Source organism: Lissotriton vulgaris, chromosome 6, assembly GCF_964263255.1.
Source record: "Lissotriton vulgaris chromosome 6, aLisVul1.2, whole genome shotgun sequence".
NCBI lineage: Eukaryota > Metazoa > Chordata > Amphibia > Caudata > Salamandridae > Lissotriton > Lissotriton vulgaris.
Window position 1 is genome coordinate 434,226,010 of NC_141694.1, and position 18,990 is coordinate 434,244,999.

Below are 18,990 nucleotides of genomic sequence, written 5' to 3' on the forward strand. Positions count from 1 at the left end.
CTCTGCATCAGGGTCTGCCGCTCTAATCATTGAGCTACACTTCTACACTATATAAATGAACACAATTTAAATAACATAAAAAATGCCAAGAAGAGCTAAAAAGACACACGAATTGGTCTTTAGCAAAGCTCCGCTACACATTTATGAGTTAATACTTCATTTGTATTTGTACAGAGTAAGGCTGATTGCATTTTAAAAATCGTTGACATGTTTCAGTGGATTTAATAGTTGCCCACACCTTCTTCAGGACCCAAAAAGTTTTCGTATCTTCTGAGTGACCGATATACAATGACAACAATGAAAAACACATTGGAAGTCTAAAACAATGAAGAAAATGGCAACATTATGCAGCATACATACATATAACAAAATGGGTACATATATAAATACAACACATCATATTTTTTATCTCTCTTCTACATTGTTTGCACATATATAACAACTTCTTTTAAAATGATTACCATATGTTTAAATGCATTTCTATTAATATAAGGCATGGATTTGCACAAAATGTCATAATTAAAAAAGTACAACTAACGCCTTTATTATTCATCCTGCTAATGATTTAATAAAAAAATCACAATACATGCTAATATTGTCTATATTGTACCATTTCTTTAGTAATCCGTTCACTTGGTTTAAAAGCATCACTGATAATACGAGAACCCACTTATAACTCTTAATCTAGATCCTTGATCAATTGTCATTTAATTGCACCAGCAGCAATGTATTGAGGTTTTTCAACCTACCCAATGTAATTATAAAGAATTTGTTTGGTGGGATTTAATTAATAATTGAGGAAATAGATGTTGAAAATGGGGACACCTGGATACTTTACTGCTTGCATTTTACGAAAATACATTGTGGAACTTTTTGGTTGAGATTAAAATATTTGTTTATATGTAGGTGTATGTCCTGGCGTGTCTTGTAGAGGATCCATATGCACTGGGTATATAGAGAGTAGCGTTGAACATCAAGATCAACCAATCCCTATGACATTTACTCCTCCAAGTCATGTGGCATTTGGCGGGTCATTAAACGCCTAAATAATTACCTGAGGTAGGTTGAGTAAACTTGATACATCAGATATGATGAAGGGGAAGTTAATACATTCTGATCCCTAAGAGCTTGCTATTTATTATGCAAAATGGACTCTATCCATAGGAACAGATTGAGGACTTAAAAAATGTAAATCATGGGGCGTGGCCGAGACAGCGATGTAAGCGGACGCGTCTCGTGCGAGCTCCGTCGCCCCGCTGTGTAATCAGCCTGTTTTAGCGACGTCTGGGGGGGTTTCTTTTGCCTGGGGGCCCCCCGACTACTGCAAGCCCTACCAGCAACACCTTCCGGAGGCGAGTCCTTCTTGTTGGGACCCCCGCTGCAGACGCCCGGAGCCCCGGGATCCCCGCGATCGGCCTCTGGCCGCCGTCTTGCCGCAGGGTTTGCCGATGAGTCCCCTGGCCCGGTTCTCCCGGTGCGGAGCCGATCGCTGACGCTGGCGGGGAGCTGGTGCCTTCCTGAGCCCTCCACGTGGCGAGCCTCCCTCCGTGGTGCCGATTGCTACCTGGGCGCACCATCGAGGCTGCTGGCGCCGGGCTCCCCCCGGCTGAAGACGCTGCGATCGCCCGAGCGCTGCGATTACGAGAGGCCCCGGCTTGGGCGGGAAAGAGAGGCCGGACCCGGAGAGGACGTCGGAGGCTCTTCCCACACGAGCCCCAGCTCCAGATCACACATCCGCCGCGGGACCCTCACGGTGAGCTGCAGCCTCCGCGCCGCCCTTTCCCCCTGGCTGTCCCTGGCGGGGTCTGGCGCTAGGAGGGCCCTGCTTCAGCCCTGACCGCCATCTTGTCCCCCTGATCCGCTGCTAGTGGGGCTGCATCTGGAGGCGGGTGGCCGACCCGCACGCCCACGCGATCCCCTGCTACCAAACACCCTGCTGCCCTAGCTAGTCTCGACGGAGGACTGTGGGGCTGCCCGGGCGCTGCACTTGGGGAAGGCCCTGACTCACGCGGGAACGGGAGGCCGAGTCTTGCCACAGCCATCGGAGGTCCTCAGCCCGAGGGACCCGGACTCTGGCCACCACGGGAGGACTGCTGATAAAGGCCCTCCACCACTCCCCCTGCCTGCACACCGCCTTGCCTCCCCGGCGGAGCCATCTCACTCGCCCACGCAGCCCCCCTGCGCACCGGACCCCTGCTGCCCTGGCGCACCTTGCAGACTGACATCAGGCCAGCCCTGCCTCAGGTTTGCGGAGGCCCTACCGCACCCCGCCATCTCCTGCCTTGCGGTCTAGAGCCCCTGATCGTGGACTCTGGGCTGCTGGATCACCGGGGCACCTGTGAGACCTCCCTTGGACTCTTCTCTACCGCGGACCGGGGGCTACACGCAACAGCTTGCCCTCCCCCCGCTATCCTTGGATGCCCTGAGCGGACCATGACTCGTGGCAAAGGGAACAAGCCGGACCCCCCAACGGCGGCGACCAGAGGTGCGTCAGTGGCTTCCATGTGGGGCAAGGCGGGCTCGCCGCCATCTTCCGGTGGCCCCTCAACAACAGGGAGGAAGCCTCTGCCGCCTGCCGACTCCCCCCCAGTGACTCAGGCCTTCATGTCCTCCTTCATGGCGGACTTAAAGTCCGAAATCGGATCCCTCAGGACGAAGGTTCACTCGTGCGTCAAAGAGCTGCGCAAGGAAGTCACCGACCTCGGCGACCGGGTTGACGGCCTGGAGAAGACGGTTGACTCCCATACCGAAGACCTGGAGCAGATCTGGCAGAGGGTGGCGACCCTGGAAGAGCAATCTTAATTGTTCACCAGTTGCACACTTCTACTTATGTACAATATTAACAAGTCTCTTTGTTTGTTTGTGCGACTCCCTCGTTTAGTGTCTTCGTCTAGGGACACTTTTTGACAATGCAACATAGATGAGAGCAGAAGTGCTGCTCACGATTTGAAGGAATGCACTTTTTTCTATGGACATCCAGGGTCCTAATGATTTTGATCCATTATATTCCAAAATAACGATCCATAAGCATTTTTGTTTTTTTCATTCTTATTCTTTACTTCTTAATGATTATTTCACATTGTTTTTCAAGTATTGACAATTTTCATACTTAATGCATTTCACATTCAACCCAATGCATTTCGGGTGCAAATGAACCCTTCGTCGGGGGTTTCTAAAGGAAAGAACAAAAGAGCAATTTTGAGCCCAGAGCTGTGTTTACATGCATATAAGTAGTAAGAAGGGATACCTTCCATCAAAAAATCCTGGTCGCAAAAGTGACAACGCTGGTCGCAAACTGCTGGTCGCAATTTTGACAGCTTTTGACATGTCTGGTTTTAAACTTCTGGCCTTATTTTTGACAGTTTAAAGCCAGGACTGTTTAAGACCAGGGTTTGATCAGCCCTGACCTTAAGCAGTCTGGTCTTAAACTTCTAGTCTTAAATTTGACAGCTTTGCTCTGCTGCAAAACATGAGGTAATTGTGTATATGTTAAAAGTGCATAGAAAAAAACTACATGGTTGTAGGCTGGAAATGTCTGTGCATTTTTTTAGAACTGGGGTTTGCAGCCAGCTGATGTTTGAACAGCTGGTGGGGGCAGTCCTGCGTTCCCAGCCCAGGGCCTGGGAAGAAGAATGCCCCATCAGCTGTTTGAACAGCTGATGGGGCAGTCCTGAGTTCCCCAGCCCAGGGCCTGGGAAGAAGAATGTGTCATGTAGGTGTCAAAGTGGCAAAGGGGCCTCAGAAACCTACCAATGGTAATTCTCTCTAAAAAAAAATAAGTTACTACAAACCCCTTATAAAATAATAAACCCCCAGCCAGCCCTGAGATTTTGAGATAAGAAAAAAGAGAGTAGAGCAAAGCTTCCCATTGTCTAACCCCACTCTTCCCAGGATAGGCCCACACATCACAAAGCCACTGGTCCCAAATTTGACAGGTTAGTTCCAACTTGACATGGCTGGCAGGAAATTCATGTGAGTCCCAAGGTAGATCCTGTTCCCGGGCTCCCTACTTCCCAGGAGAATGTGTCACGTAGGTGTGAAGAGTTTTGCGCCGGCCCCCATTGTCTAACCCTACTCTTCCCAGGATAGCCCCACACATCACAAAGCCCCTGGTCCCAAATTTGACAGGTTAGTTCCAACTTGACATGGCTGGCAGGAAATTTAATATGTGAGTCCCAAGGTAGATCCTGTTCCCGGGCTCCCTACTTCCCAGGAGAATGTGTGACGTAGGTGTGAAGAGTTTTGCGCCGGCCCCCATTGTCTAACCCCACTCTTCCCAGGATAGGCCTTGAGTTTGAGTAACAAGGATAGAAAAAAAGGATCCCAACCAAAGGCCATCAGGGCATTGTTCTAACCCCCTAAAGTCATAAAGGGTGTGGGGGGCTTCTAATTAGCATGCTTGGACAGGTATAAAAGGCCCCTCAAGGAACACTGCCAAACACCCATTCAAAAACCCCCCTTTGAGGAGTGACTGGCGTGGATTGTTCTGCTGTACCTGGAGGACTCCTGCACCAGCAACCAAGTCAAAAAACCTTTGTGGATTTCTACACCATCAAGCCCTACAAAACCTTGGGGAGTGACTGGCCTGGATTGTTTTGAAGGCACAGAGCCAACGCTTGGATCCTAAGGCAAGAAATGGACCAGAGCAACTTCTCCCAGATTGACGCAGCCTGCCAACATGTAAAGAAGGTAAATAATGGATGGTGTAATGTTGTATTAGGGTGTACATGTAGTTTAAAAAAATAAATAAAAAAGTTGTACTTTTAAAAAAATAGTACTATGTAGTGTGGCTTGTAAACTGTTACTCTTTAAGTCTATGTGCTGTGTTTAATGTGAATAATGGTGACAAAGAAGTTTTTTTACAAGATGTGAATTGTAATGTAAATGTGCTTAAAGTGAATAAAGGCTTTGCTGATGCATTGAGTTTAAAGCTATGTGTGTGTGTGTGTGTGTGTGTGTGTGTGTGTGTGTGTGTGTGTGTGTGTGTATTTAATGTTAATAAGGGTGGTGGCATAAGTTAGAGTTTGCAGGGTTTGTATTTAAGGGGTCATAATGTTATAGGCCTTAGGAGGGTACATGTAGAGGGGAAACGTATATTTTACAGAGCATAGAAACATTTTTTTACCAGGCTGCTGTACATTTAATGTCAATAAAATGTTAGAGGCTACTACTGTTTCAGGGGTGCCAGAGGTTCTTTAAATAAAATACATGGCATACATATACAAATAAATAAAATGCATTATTGTACTCACCAAGTTGCTGTTTTGGGGCTTTTCGAGGATCAGAAGTATGGGGCTGTATCTGTGTAGGAGAGCCTATAAGGGGGTGAGCTGGAGGGGTCCAGGATGTTCAGGGTCCTTGAGTGCATCGTTTTAAAAAATCCTCTGGAGATGCACTGGGGTTCTGGGTGGGGAGGTCTCTGGGCGTCCCTGGGGGGCTCCGGTGCCCTTGTGCCGCTTTTTAAAAATAAGCCCCCATGAGCCCTCTTGAGGCTGGCGCTGCTCGGGGGTGCCACGGGAGGTCTGTGAGGGGTCTTCAGGGCTCTGGGGCCCCGCTTGCCGCTTTTTTTTTGTTTAAAAATCGCCCCGAGTCCGCTTCTCCGGGGCGCTGTCGAGGGTTAGGGTCAGGGTGTCCCTGGGGGCTCAGTGCCCCGATTGCCGCTTTTTTTTTTTTTGTGTTTAATATTAATCCCCCCGAGCCCGCTTGATGATGGCGCTGCTCGGGGTGTTGTGGGACCGTGTTCTGGGTGTCTGGTGGGGGCTCCGGGGTCCCGAATGCTGCCTCGATCCATCGTTTTTTAAAATTAATCCCCCCTGAGCCCGCTTGAGGCTGGCGCTGCTCGGTGGGGCTCTGAGGGCGGGCTCCGTGTGTCTCTCCAGGGGCGCCGGAGCCCGAGTGCCGAGTTGTCCCGCTTTATTTGTAAATGCCCCTCGAGTCCGCTTTCCCAAGGCGCGGCTCGAGGGTGCGGGGGTGTAGGGCTCCGGTGTCCTTGGGGGGTTGCCTCGGTCCCTAGTTTTATTTTTAAAATTAATCCCCCCTGAGCCCGCTTGAGGCTGGCGCTGCTCGGGGGGGGCTCTGAGGGCGGGCTCCGTGTGTCTCTCCAGGGGCGCCGGAGCCCGAGTGCCGAGTTGTCCCGCTTTTTTTTTGTAAATGCCCCTCGAGTCCGCTTTCACAAGGCGCGGCTCGAGGGTGCTGGGGTGTAGGGCTCCGGTGGCTGTGAGGGTCTTGGGAGGGCATTTTCCCACGGTCCCCACGTGGATCCAACAGAGCAGCTGTAGCAGGGAGGGCGGACGCTTCACCGGGCCTGCAGGGGCATGGTCCGCCCCTTCAGTGATGTCAGCAGTGCATCACTGTAGGGGCGGATCAAGCCCCTGCAGGCCCAGTGTGTGTGTTTTTTTTTTTTTTTTTTTTTGTTTAAACATTTTATTGAGAGAAAGCGCGAACACGATAGTGTTACAGCGCTGTACATAAGAACCAGTTGCAAAACATAGGGATTTAGGATTACAGGTATTACATAAAAGATGCCAAACAGAAAAAAAATGTAAATGTAGCGCGAATTTCACCCTTAAGTGTCAGAGCGCTTTACATAAGCACCAGTTGCAAAAGATAAGGACTAAGAATTACAGGTGTTACATAAAAGATGCCAAACAAAAAAAACTGCCAATATAGCGCAAATTACAAGAGCAGGCTTTAAGTTACATGGCCAAAAAAATTTCAATTGTGTGCAAACAAAATACATGTGTTAGCAAGTGGGGTATTACAGGAGGAAAAAAGTGACATGTATGACGGTTACAAAAGCAAGCGTTAAGCTACATGAGTAATAAATAAAGTGACAAGTGTGTAGGTTACAAGAGAAAACAAAGTACAATTAGAGGTATAATCCTGCAATATAGGGTAGACACTCAAGCACAAGAATAAGCGTTATGTAGGCAATTGTGGCACTGGCACAACTATCAAAAGCACACAAAAAAGTGAGAGGTCGCAACCAAGGTGTTACAAGAGAAAAGGGGCATGTACGTGTTACCAAAGAGTACCATGAACCTAGGGGCAGTTTTTGTAGGTCAGAAGGACTATGTGTACCTAAAGTGGTTTACCCCAGAAGCAAAGGATATGGCGCAGGTTGTTTTTAACATATGTTTTAGCGCAGCACATACAACGCTTTTTTAAAAAAAAATGTCTGTTGTTGCACCCCTCTTAATAGTTTTTTAAAATGTATACATGAATTGATTGAAGTTGTGATACTTTTATTTATGAAAGGTGCTTTAAATCCTGTTCTTTTATTTAATATTTAATACAGATGCAAGACCCTACAAATGCAACCGTCACCAATGTACCCCCTGCGGTGGACACAGCTGTAATAACTAGCAGCGATGGTCACTTGTCAGCCCCGCAGCCAGGTATATATATTTAGAGTTGTGTAGTTCTACGTAGTTTTGTACACCAGCAACGCACAAGTTCTCTTTTTTTCTTTTCTAATGTGGGGCTCATGTCTGTATGCTTTTACAGCTAATGACACCGACCTACAAGAAGCTTATGACGATCTTATGTTGTTCCTCGCGGCTCAAGACGCTATGAACAAGGTGCAAAACACTACAGTTCCTACAGGTAATTAAAAATGCCGTTGTTATTTAAACTGTCTAAGGCGCTAGGGAGTTGGCGGAGTAGGACAGCGTCCTGACCCTGAGGGTCTATAGAGGTAATCCTCAGAAAGATGACTAATGTTGGGTATTATTTTTTTCTTTACAGGTGTCCCTATGTTATGCCAGGGCGGTGCTGAGGTCCATGAGGCGGCGCAATGTTCAAAAGAAATTCCTTTGAAGAGGAAAGCTTCAACTTCTAAAGTGGGACCTCTGTCAAAGAAAAGAGCTGTAAAAAGACCTCTTTCAGGTGTGTTTTTTATAAAAGGGTGTGAGAAGTACTAGAGGCGTTACAGACTCTCAAGCAGAAGGGTACAGCTGGTTGTAGGAAGGCCTATATAAAAAAGGTGCCTGTGTAGAACTTAGGATGGTGTTGATTGTACGTGTTGTTTTTATGCTTACTCTAATATATATATATTTTTTTCTGTTTATATTTTAGAAGCGGCTCAGAAACATGCTGCTGAAGAGAGGTCGGCGCCGCCCTTAACGGACATAACATCCGTCCAGAACAACAGAAGCGGCGCAAAAGTCGTGAGTAGGCGTGTACGCCAGGAAAAACTATCCACGTGCTACACACCAAGCAACACGCTCAACAACCATCTACAACAATCTATTCTGCACAGGGGAGGGGCCAACACTGGCGGTATGCTTACAAACCCTGCCTCCCTTAAGAAGAATCAGGGGGACTCAGAGAACCTCCCCAGCCCTTTAAAAAGGGTGAAGGTCTGTAAGGTGTTCACAGACACCCAAACAGAGCCCTTAAACCAGAAGAAGACAACGGCGGTGCTCCACGAGGGCCTTGCAAAGCTCTTAAGCCCTGAGAAGAAAAGCCCTAGCACCCCTGAGCCCCAAGCTAACCCCTTAGATTTATCTATAAAAAAGGATGCTAAGCCCTTGAATGAGGCCTATACAACCTTGAGCCCCAAGGAGGTGGTAGTTGTACCGGTGGTTGTAGAAGAGGCGGCGCCGCCACAAACCCCTAAAACATCGCGCCTCTCAAGAAAACATCTGAAGCTAAAACCGGGGGTCCCTAAGTTCCCGTTACCAGAGTCCCTCAGCAACCCTAATACAAGCCAGGATCCACCAAGCGTCCTGAAACCCCAGACAGTGGCTAATAAAATAACTGTGCATGTAGAGGTGCACGCCCCTGAGCAAACCCCAAAGCCTGTTGTAAGTGTTCAGGCCCAGCCTAGGGTATCAACAGGTGGTAATGCGCAACCCCTAGAAAGTCCTTCTAGCATGAATAGCCACGCTCTTGAGGAGTTGAGGGGGATGGTATACAACATTGGTAGAACCCCAGAAGCGGTGTACCAGAGGTCTTTGAACACAGATGGCTTACAGAACACAGGTAACCATGCACCACACCCTAACACATACATTTCAGCTAGGCCCCAGGATTACAATGACAACTCCTCACAATCCTCAGACCCTTTGTCCCCGAGGACCCCTCCAGGAGCATACGACCCTACCAGTCCCACGGTCATCCACATGTACAGCCCTGTGTCCAGCCCCGATGCCAGCCCCGCGTACAGGCCCTTGGACAGTCCAGCTGACAATCCCATGTACAGTCCCGTGTCCAGTCCAGTGGCCAGTCCCGTGGCCATCCCCGCTGCCAATCCCGTGTACAGTCCCGTGGCCAGTCCCGGGGCCAGTACCGTGTCCAACCCTGAGGCCAACACCGCTACCAACCCCATGTACAGTACAGTGTCCAACCCTGAGGCCAACACCGCTGCCAACCCCTTGTACAGTACAGTGGCCAACCCTGAGACCAACACCGCTGCCAACCCTTTGTACAGTACAGTGTCCAACCCTGAGGCCAGTACCGTTGCCACCCCTGTGTACAGGTCCATGTCCATCCCCTGGGACATGCCCGTGTACAGACCTGTGTCCAGTACCGCCATAGCTGGTGGCAGTATAGATGTGCCTGAGGCATTGTCACCATTTATAAGACCTCGCAAGGTGTTCCCCCCGAAGCAGGAACAAGATGGGTCTGTAAACACTGAAGAGGCATTGAAGACACATGTAAAAGAGATCCAGATGGCTGTTCGCAAATTAAAGCGACAGGCGAACCGTGCAATCATAAGAATGGATATGGGGTTTTCCAATCTCAGGAACAAGAGGGAGGCCCAACATCTGGTCGTGGCACGGGTTGGGGTGTGTAAAAAAGAGATCATACAGATGTGTCAGGCGGCTGTGGCCGATATACACGGTACACACTCATGACTATGTCAGTACCAGCCCCTAAAGACCCCCACAGCCATTGTTACTCCTAAGAGGACCCCAAAATATAACCGTAAGGTCCAGAGATTAGTGACAAAGGCTGTACGGTTCTTAAAACTACTCAGGCAACGACCATCGGGGGCCCCACAAGCCCTCAAACAAGACACCGCTGTTTCCATAGACCCCTCCAAACAAGATACACCTGTTTCCCTAGAACCCTTCAAGCATGGTACCACAGCTTCAAGATCAAAGCCTGAAGCATATAATCCAACACTTCACCGCCGACAATACATAGGGGCAGGGTCTAACATACCTAGGGTCGGTCATTTGAAGGGGGTCGGGGGGATGGCTTTAAAACTCCAAGCACCCCAACATTCAGAAGGACCTTGGGGTGGAACTGTAGCGGAGGCCTCCATGAACAAGACAACCAACGACAGCGACCTACCTGTTCAGATAGGCTGGGGCATGGTATCTCGAAAAGCCTGGGCCCGTAAAAAAAAACAAAAGTGGCTTAATAGTACAAAGCAACGCCGGCTTTTAATAAATAAGCTGAAGAAGGCGAGAATCTGCGCTACCCGCAGGCTTACAAGAACCCCTGAGACAGGTCCCACCATGACCTCCCAAAATGACACAACAGAGAACACCTCCACAAATCACACTCCTACTGATGAGGGCCCAGAGCCCTTGTTTTTAGAGAGTGTTAGAAGTTACACTCGCAATGTAGAGAGGTTTAGGGCCGTAGAACACTATGAGGAGTTTAGATTTGTTAACCTACACCAAATAACATCAACCACTCATGGTGTTCTGGCTATACATCAGGCTGTGCAGGAGCTCATAGAAAGGTTGTTACACGATGTGGGGCCTAATGACTTTTTCCAACTCCGCTTCCAGGGGCAGGGTTTTGACACGCCGTTGTTCACCAGGCGTAAGACCCGAGATGTTTTTGACGCTGTGCAATTTTTAGAAAACCTCCAAAGGCTTTTACAGAGTAAGGCGGAACTAGTCGCCTATGGCACTTTTAGAGTCATAGCCCTCATTGTACGGGGGCGTGAGGGGGGTGTTTCCAGACCCTTAAAGAGCGTACTATACAGTAAAATAATTGGTAAGAAACAGATGTGGCTGCTCAATTTTACCAACGCCACTGCCAATACATGTCTGGCGGCCAGCATCGTGGGTCTGCTGATGGCTCGCAAGACCCCTGACGCTGTCATCATGTCTAGAGCTGTTGAAGCCCATGAGGATCTTAAAATACCTCCTGACCGAATGGTCGGCTTTGGCGATATAGGTCTTTTTGAGAACTATTTCGCCGTGACGGTGAAAGTTCTCTATCACAGCGGTTCCTGGAAGTACTTTACAACCGGGGAACCTGTGAGAAACAAGACCGTATATGTCCTCCACATGGAAAATCATTTTTACGGCATCTTGAACCTAAAAGGTTTTCTGGGGGCCAAGTATGTGTGCGCCCACTGTGACCATATATACAACAATAAAACACACCACCAGTGTGAAATGTGTTGTAAGATGTGTCAGAGGGTTGGCTGTATAGAAGACGCTACCCTGAAGGTGAGGTGCAGCACGTGTAGGCTGTTTTGTCGCTCGCAAAACTGCTTGAGCATACACGAGAAATCTTTCAAATGTGTCCCTAAAAAGGACTGCAGCGAGTGTGGGCGGTATGTTGCAACGGATCACAAGTGCAAAGGTATGATATGCCCCCGTTGCCATGTGTCTTACGAGGCCGGCACCAACCATCAGTGTTATATGGTTAAAGGTCCACCTCAGACCAAGACCGAAGACTATATAGTGTTTGATATAGAGTGCACACAAGAGACAGGGGTACACCAGCCTAACTACATTTACGCACACCATCTAACATCCGACGACAGTTGGGAGTTTGAGGGACGAACGTGCGTTGGTGATTTCCTGAGCACTTTCATTCAAGCCAAATTCCAAGGATATACCATGCTCGCCCACAACTCGAAAGCCTATGACTCCTTCTTTATTCTACGAGACATGATTCGTGAAAAGATACAAGTGGAGCTCATAACCCAGGGGTCTAAACTGATGCTGATGACAGTATGCTCTTTAAAAATACGCTTCATAGACACCCTGAATTTCCTACCCATGAAATTGAGCAAGCTGCCAAAGGCCTTTGGGTTCCCAGGGTGTAAAGGTTATTTCCCACACTTTTTTAACACCTGGGCTAACCAAAATTATGTGGGACCCATGCCGCCTCCTGACAGCTATGGGGTTGAATACATGATGCCTGATGAGAAAGTGAGCTTTCTACAGTGGTACTCTGAAAACCGTGAAAAGGAGTTTCACTTTCAAACAGAGTTGAAAGCTTATTGTCAGGCTGATGTAATGATCCTTCGGCAAGCTTGTAACCTCTTCAGAGATGTTGTGGTGTCTATGACTAAAGAAGTCAAGGACTTGAAACCTAAGACCTTGCCTAAAAAAGTCAAGGCCTTGACACCCAAAACCCCTGGAATACAGCAAGCGGTCGAATACATAGACCCATTTCAAAACGTCACTCTGGCATCCATGTGTATGTCCATCTACAAACACATGTTTTTAATGCCTGAAACTATCGCTCTAGTACCGCCAGACCTCTATAACGGTAAACAGAAACGTTATTCAACCCCCTCTATCCAGTGGCTCATGCACGTCTCTGAGAAGGAAAACATACAAATTCAACATGCCTTACAGGGTGGTGAATACCGCCTGGGCCCCTATTACCTGGACGGGTACTCTGTAATTAAGGGTGTGCCGACAGCCTTTGAATTCAACGGCTGTTTTTACCACGGCTGCCCCAAGTGTTACAAACCCCACGAGTATAACAAAATGCTGGGTGCCAAATTTGAACACTTATACAGGCGTACTCTGACAAAGGCCCAGTATGTTGAAAACCAGGGCTTTGCTATGAGAGTTCTTTGGGAGCACGAGTGGTTAGACATGTTAAAAACCGACACAGACCTCTGCTCTTTTCTTAAGACTCATCATTTACCCACACCATTGGAGCCCCGTGATGCCTTATTTGGGGGGCGTACAAATGCCATACAACTGTACAAGGTCGTTGGTGAGGGTGAGAAAATACACTACTATGATTTCACCAGTCTGTACCCTTTTGTGAACAAGATGAAGTTGTACCCAACGGGTCACCCCACCATCATCTATAGAGATTTCAAGCCCCTATCCGAATACTTTGGGCTTATCAAATGTGAAATCTATCCTCCTAAGCAGCTTTACTTCCCAGTGTTACCATGCAGAGTCGATGGCAAGCTGATGTTCCCCCTATGTCGAACATGTGCGATGCTTAAAGAGATTGATGGCTGCAGACACACCGATGAACAAAGGATGCTCACAGGGACCTGGTGTAGCATCGAGGTACAAGCTGCCTTAGAGAAAGGGTACAGGATCGGTAGAGTACACGAAGTGTGGCATTTTAAGAGCACTACAACACAACTCTTTGCCCCCTACATTAATTTGTTTCTCAGAGACAAACAGGAGGCCTCAGGGTATCCTGAATGGTGTACTAGTCAGGATGCAAAACAGAAATACATCGATGACTACTACGTTCACGAGGGTATCAGTTTACGCCCCCATCTGATAGAGGTCAATCCTGCACGCCGACAGTTAGCCAAACTCTGTCTCAACTCCTTATGGGGAAAATTTGCACAGCGCACAAACCTTTCAAATACCACTTTAATATCAGACCCTGATGAACTGTTCAAGTACCTGTTTGCCCCCTGCTACGAGGTGTCCAGCTGCGAGTTTATCGATGACGATACCGCAGCTTTGTGTTGGAAATACGCCCAAGAGTACCCCACATCGAGTAACAACATAAACATTTTCATAGCCTGCTTCACGACAGCCCACGCTCGTCTAGAGCTTTACGGGGTTATGGATAAGCTCCAGGATCGCTGCTTGTATCACGATACAGATTCTGTGATTTTTCTGAGCAAACCGGGGGATGAAGACCCTCCTCTAGGAGATTATCTGGGTAATCTAACCAGTGAGCTAGATAAGGATGAGTATATAAAAGAATATACATCCTCAGGGCCTAAGACATACAGTTACCGGACCAACAAGAACAAGGTGTGTATGAAGGTCAAAGGGATAACCTTAAATGTCAGCAACACTGTAAAAATCAATTTTGATAGTCTGAAGAATCTGGTACACGAATACGCTACAGCAGACGATTCTGAGAATGCTAAAACCATAGTTGTGAACCAGCCCTGCATAGTCAGATCTAAAAAGAAGTGGGAAATCACAACCCAGCCTCTACATAAAACATTGCGAGTTGTTTTTGATAAAAGGGTCCTAACCACCGACTATAAAACACTGCCTTATGGTTATTAGGTCCATTAGAGAGACAGCCGCCACAGTATGGACACCAGGTTGCAGCATCCGTTCTCCTGCGTGCTAGCAGGACCCTCAAACTGTGGTAAAAGCTATTTTATAAAAAAGCTCTTAGAAAATGCCGCCTCTGCTTTATCACAAATCCCTAACAACATTGTATGGCTTTATTCATGCTGGCAGCCTCTTTATACAGACTTGGGCCGTCGGTTCCCCCATATCAAATTTATAGAGGGTATACCGGATAACCTCAACGATGATGAGCTACTACCACCAACCCTTGTAAATATGATAATTGTTGATGATCTGATGCGTGAAGGTGGTGATCATCCAGAGTTAGAGAGAGCTTTTACTCAATATTCACATCATCGCAATCTAAGCATCTGCTACATTGTGCAGAATTTGTTTTACAAAGGCAAGAACAGTAGGTCTATAGCTCTCAACGCTTCATACCTTGTTTTATTTAAAAACCCCCGTGACAAACAGCAAATAGCTGTCATAGCTAAACAGATGTACCCTGGAAACACACACTTCTTCATGGAGGCCTTTAACGACGCTACAGCAAAACCCCACGGGTACCTGTTGGTAGACTTAAAAAATGAAACTCTAGAAGACTATAGACTAAGGGCTGATATTTTTCCAACAGAGCTACCTGTAGTTTACACCCCAAAGCCCAAGACCAGGCCCTATAAAAAGCAGCGGTGATGTCTTTTAGAACCATTTACAGACCAGCCCTTATAACGCTCAGTGGTGACCATGTCTACACACCTACGCCACAATTTAGCTCTCCTGAAAATGCTTGTTACAGCCAGCCCCCAACACCGAAAGGCCATCCTGGGCACCGCTTCTGACGATTTAGTGGCTGCCATTTCAGAAATAGCCCTAAACACCCTAAAAGGCAACGTCCCTATATCAAAGCGTCAGTTACAGGTTCTGAAGAAGAAGAAGGGGCTCATCAAGAAGCTCAGTAATAAAAGGGCCTCACTCATAACAAAGAAGAAACTGGTGAAACAGTCTGGAGGTTTTATAGGTAACTTGCTGGGGATAGCTATACCTGTAATTACAAGCCTCCTTACGGGTCAGTGATGGAGCATGCCACAAAAATGTATCTGGTTCCTAGGCAGCAAATGGAGCAGCTGGGGTCCACCACGGACAACGCATGGGATATCCGTAGAAATGAGACTTTACGCCTGGATGCTGAAATTAAAGACATTTTGAGCAGGACTGATCTAAACCCCTACGACAAGGCTAACCTTTACAACAACACTCTCAAAAAATTCTTAAATTACTACACCCAGTGGAATACCGAGAAGAACAAGTTGACTCTATATACCCCAGACTCTGAACAACCAGCTGCTCAGGCCCCCGACCCTCAGCCCCTACAACCGCCTCCCGATGATGCGACAGCCTCAGATACCTTTGTTGGAGACCTCCTAAAAAATATAGGTCAAAGGCACAGAGGGGCTGCGCAGATGTTGATGAGTAAACTAGCCGCTTCTAAAGACCTTGTCTCTTGGAATGAGCTAGGTGAGTTTCTCTACAAGGGCCAACCTGTTGCAGGGTCGCATATGTACGATCTAGTGAAAGGTCTCACACACCCCAAAATCCTGACACCTCAAAATGCACCGCGAGGCTGGGAGCAGTTTCTGCAGGCCGCTGCTGAACTCAATATACCCTCCACGATCGTTGGTAATAATGAACACCGCAGACTGCTAGACAATTTGAAGAGTCCCCTACTGCCATCGCCTACAGGTTCTGAAGTCCGAAGGCTATCCCCTAAATGGGCTACTCCTGCACCGTCGGTGCCAGCTCGAAAAAAAAAGACAGCTCCTAAATCACCCTTCGCATGGATTTATGATTAATTGTGTGTGATTTTTATTCCTATGTTTCTTCAATAAAGTTTTGTCAACTAAATATTTGTAATAAACACCTTGTTATAACTTTACAAACCGTCTCAGTCATCTTTCAAAAAAACATTTTATGGTGCATGTATATTGAAATAACAAGTCTGAATACATGTTTTAAAAAAAATATAATGTCTTTTATTTTATACGTTCAACATTAAGCATACAACTGTTATAAACCCTTACAGTTTTGACAAGGTACATATTCTGTTTTCACAGGTCTGACCGATACCCTGGTGTTTTCTTTTACATATTTCGCAACTATAATATCATTGTTAACAAGATCCCCCGGATATAGATTTAAGAAATTTCTAAATGAAAGACCCTGTGACATTTTACTGATAAAATAAATACAGTGTTCCCCGCATGTGATAGCCATGGAATCCTGAACCCTTAGTTTGTTATACTCCACCACAGCTGCAGCTTTTTTCACAAATTTGAATATAGGAGTTGTATAGAGTCTGTGCTCAGGGAACTCTGCGGTACTGTCAAACACCGTAACCTTGTCAACATCTATAAACATTGCTGCCCAATGTGTCCCAGCCTGGTCATGCGGGTCTGTGTTAAAGACTAGGGTGCATGGTCTTTCTGCCCCTATTTCGGCTGGTAAACCGTCGCTAGGGAAAACACCCAAAAAGTATTTCCTAGCGTATTTATGTCTGCTTAAGAAGTCACGTATCTGCACAGTATCCATTTCACAAATGTTTTTAAAGATAGTCAAACAAAATCTGCCTTGCGTGGTTGATCTGAATGATGCTGTCGAATACAGAGAATACGACCATGTTCACATTAGCCACCAGTGGATCTGCGAATCGTATTTCAGCTTTTAGATTCCCATTTTTGACCAGGTTGTAGTGATCACCATCTTCCATGTCAGGTGTCAGGTCGAATGCGAACAGCGTGTATCCACGGCCATAGCCTTCTCTTGACACCGCTACACCGCAGTCCCTTTGATGCTTTCCTGTTATCGAAACCAGTCCTTGATATTCCCTGATGTAATGACCGGCTGCAAAACTGGGGGTGTAGGGTTTTGCAGGAATCACATTGCCCTCATGGACCAGCGCCGCGTAGTTGATGTTGTAGTGTTTAAAATTGAAGGGGTTTGAGGCATAGGTGCCACTAAAAGCTGTGTTGTCCACAAACCCTATGATGATGAGCTTTGGTAGTTGTCCAAGAAATAAATTCTGCTGTTGTGTTAAGCGGGTACCTGCAGGGATGCTGAATACCTTCAGAGCTACTCTTTCCACAGCATACTTGGCGTTGGATATTTGCAAAGCTTCGGCGTGTGCTAACCTGACGCTCGGGGACACTTTCACTCTCTTTACAAACAGGCTCGCAGACAGTATGTTCAACTTGTACTGTTCTGCATCCCCGTTGATGAGGCAGAATGAGTCCTTGTTACGATTGAGCTTGACTTTAAGATCAATTCCGTTGATGAGCAGTTTATCTTGGAAGAAGAGGTCCGAATGTATGCGCCCCAGGAGGTCAAAGGTACGGCTGGCTGCAGCATGCCCCGCTCTTTTTATAAAGCCCTTATTATCACCATCCAGAGCTGTGATTTCAAAATGCCCGTGTGTATCCCTGTGAAAGAGACCAGCTGAAAGTTGTGTGTCAAGGGCGTCGCTACTGTAATTTAGAATGCTCTCAATGTAGGCTCTGTAGGCGTACATGTTATCGTTCTGGGTGATGAGTCGGTCGCCCAGGGTGATGTCCACTTGATTAAACATGGTAGCTAGAGGGTAAGCGATTGGTGCCACTTTAGCGTCATCGTCAATGTCGGACCCATCCGCTTTTACGATTTTACACATAAGATGCAGCAGAGTGTTGTTGAGATCCAAATACATATCCGTGGCCCCTGACACATAAAACTCTATAGGTGCCAGCGGTGTCAATGCTGCTAAAGGTGACACTTCCATGAAGAAGCTGTTTTCGATGCTGGTCTGCGTGGGTTTTAGACTAAACAAGTCCAACTCTGATTTGGCGCACTCTCCAGATCCACAATGTACGAAGGCCATGGCTGTGTGTACAAGGCTTTAAAAAATATTTACTTTAGAGCCGGTTCGCTTCTTCGCAGCTCTCTTCCGTCTTGGAGCTCTTCTTTTCTGAGGGCGTTTTGAAGCTGTCCTCCTTTTTTTATAGGGGGCTGGGGGGCCCCTGCGTCTGGAAACACGCCGTTTCCTTTTGACACTCGCTCGTGGTTTATACATCAAACCAGCTCCTTCTTGAGGTTGCTTGTTCATGCGTTCTGCAACTGCCGATGTAACAGACCCCACTACCTCCTGCGCAATGTTCGTGGCAGCCGCCTTCACATGAGGCTTTGCAATTTCATAGCCTCTTCTCAGGAAAGGCATAGCTCTTCTAAACAGACTCCTAAAGAATCCTCCTAATCCAGCCCCGTACATAACAGGTGAACCTTGAAAGTACGGTGGTCCTCCATAACCGGCTTGACTTCTGTAATAGTCTCTGTACATAGACGGATCTCCGTACGTTTTCATAACCACCATGATGGCTGCTTAATACCCTCTGTCGTGTCTAGGCCTTAAATGAAGCTTGACAATAACTTTCCCGTATTTAAAGGCCACCGGCTCAGACTGATCATCATAGATCATAATTGAAATAGTGTCAAAATGGTTTTTAGAAACTGCGACGTAGTCAGGTTTGTTAAATTGTATGTTGACCATGGTATTATTATCACCCTGTACATGCACCCACCTTAACAACGGCGAGTAACTATCACCTATCCTCTGAGACTCCACAATATCGCTGTACACGTAGAGCGTGTAGAACCCCCCATTAATATCGGGGCACGTGTGATCTTGTTCCACGGGGCTTTTCACATGTTGTACTGTCCCTAAAATCCTTCTTAATTTACC

General features: G+C 47.1%; 2 protein-coding genes across 2 annotated transcripts; both read left to right on the forward strand.

The window, feature by feature from the left end:
* The first annotated feature begins 4,170 nt into the window (after positions 1-4,170).
* On the forward strand, positions 4,171-9,972 carry LOC147707436 (uncharacterized). Its single transcript, XM_086925215.1, has 5 exons — positions 4,171-4,689; positions 7,298-7,397; positions 7,507-7,605; positions 7,747-7,887; positions 8,077-9,972. Exons 1-5 carry the CDS (start codon positions 4,636-4,638, stop codon positions 9,858-9,860), a joined length of 2,178 nt encoding a protein of 725 aa, XP_086781341.1. The 5' UTR covers positions 4,171-4,635; the 3' UTR covers positions 9,861-9,972.
* A 230-nt stretch (positions 9,973-10,202) lies between these two features.
* LOC147707437 (uncharacterized) lies at positions 10,203-16,075 on the forward strand. The gene is made up of 2 exons (XM_086925645.1): positions 10,203-13,588; positions 15,334-16,075. The coding sequence occupies exons 1-2, from the start codon at positions 10,203-10,205 to the stop codon at positions 16,073-16,075; spliced, it is 4,128 nt and encodes a 1,375-aa protein (XP_086781771.1).
* Positions 16,076-18,990: the final 2,915 nt, after the last annotated feature.

Bases quoted from the DNA above. Each gene is read 5' to 3' on its own strand.
- LOC147707436 (XM_086925215.1), top strand. From the start codon at position 4,636: ATGGACCAGAGCAACTTCTCCCAGATTGACGCAGCCTGCCAACATGTA. The intron at 7,398-7,506 runs GTATATATATTT...ATGCTTTTACAG, and splicing joins CTTGTCAGCCCCGCAGCCAG to CTAATGACACCGACCTACAA. The intron at 7,606-7,746 runs GTAATTAAAAAT...TTTTCTTTACAG, and splicing joins AAACACTACAGTTCCTACAG to GTGTCCCTATGTTATGCCAG.
- LOC147707437 (XM_086925645.1), top strand. From the start codon at position 10,203: ATGGCTTTAAAACTCCAAGCACCCCAACATTCAGAAGGACCTTGGGGT. The intron at 13,589-15,333 runs GTACCTGTTTGC...TCTGGTTCCTAG, and splicing joins GACCCTGATGAACTGTTCAA to GCAGCAAATGGAGCAGCTGG.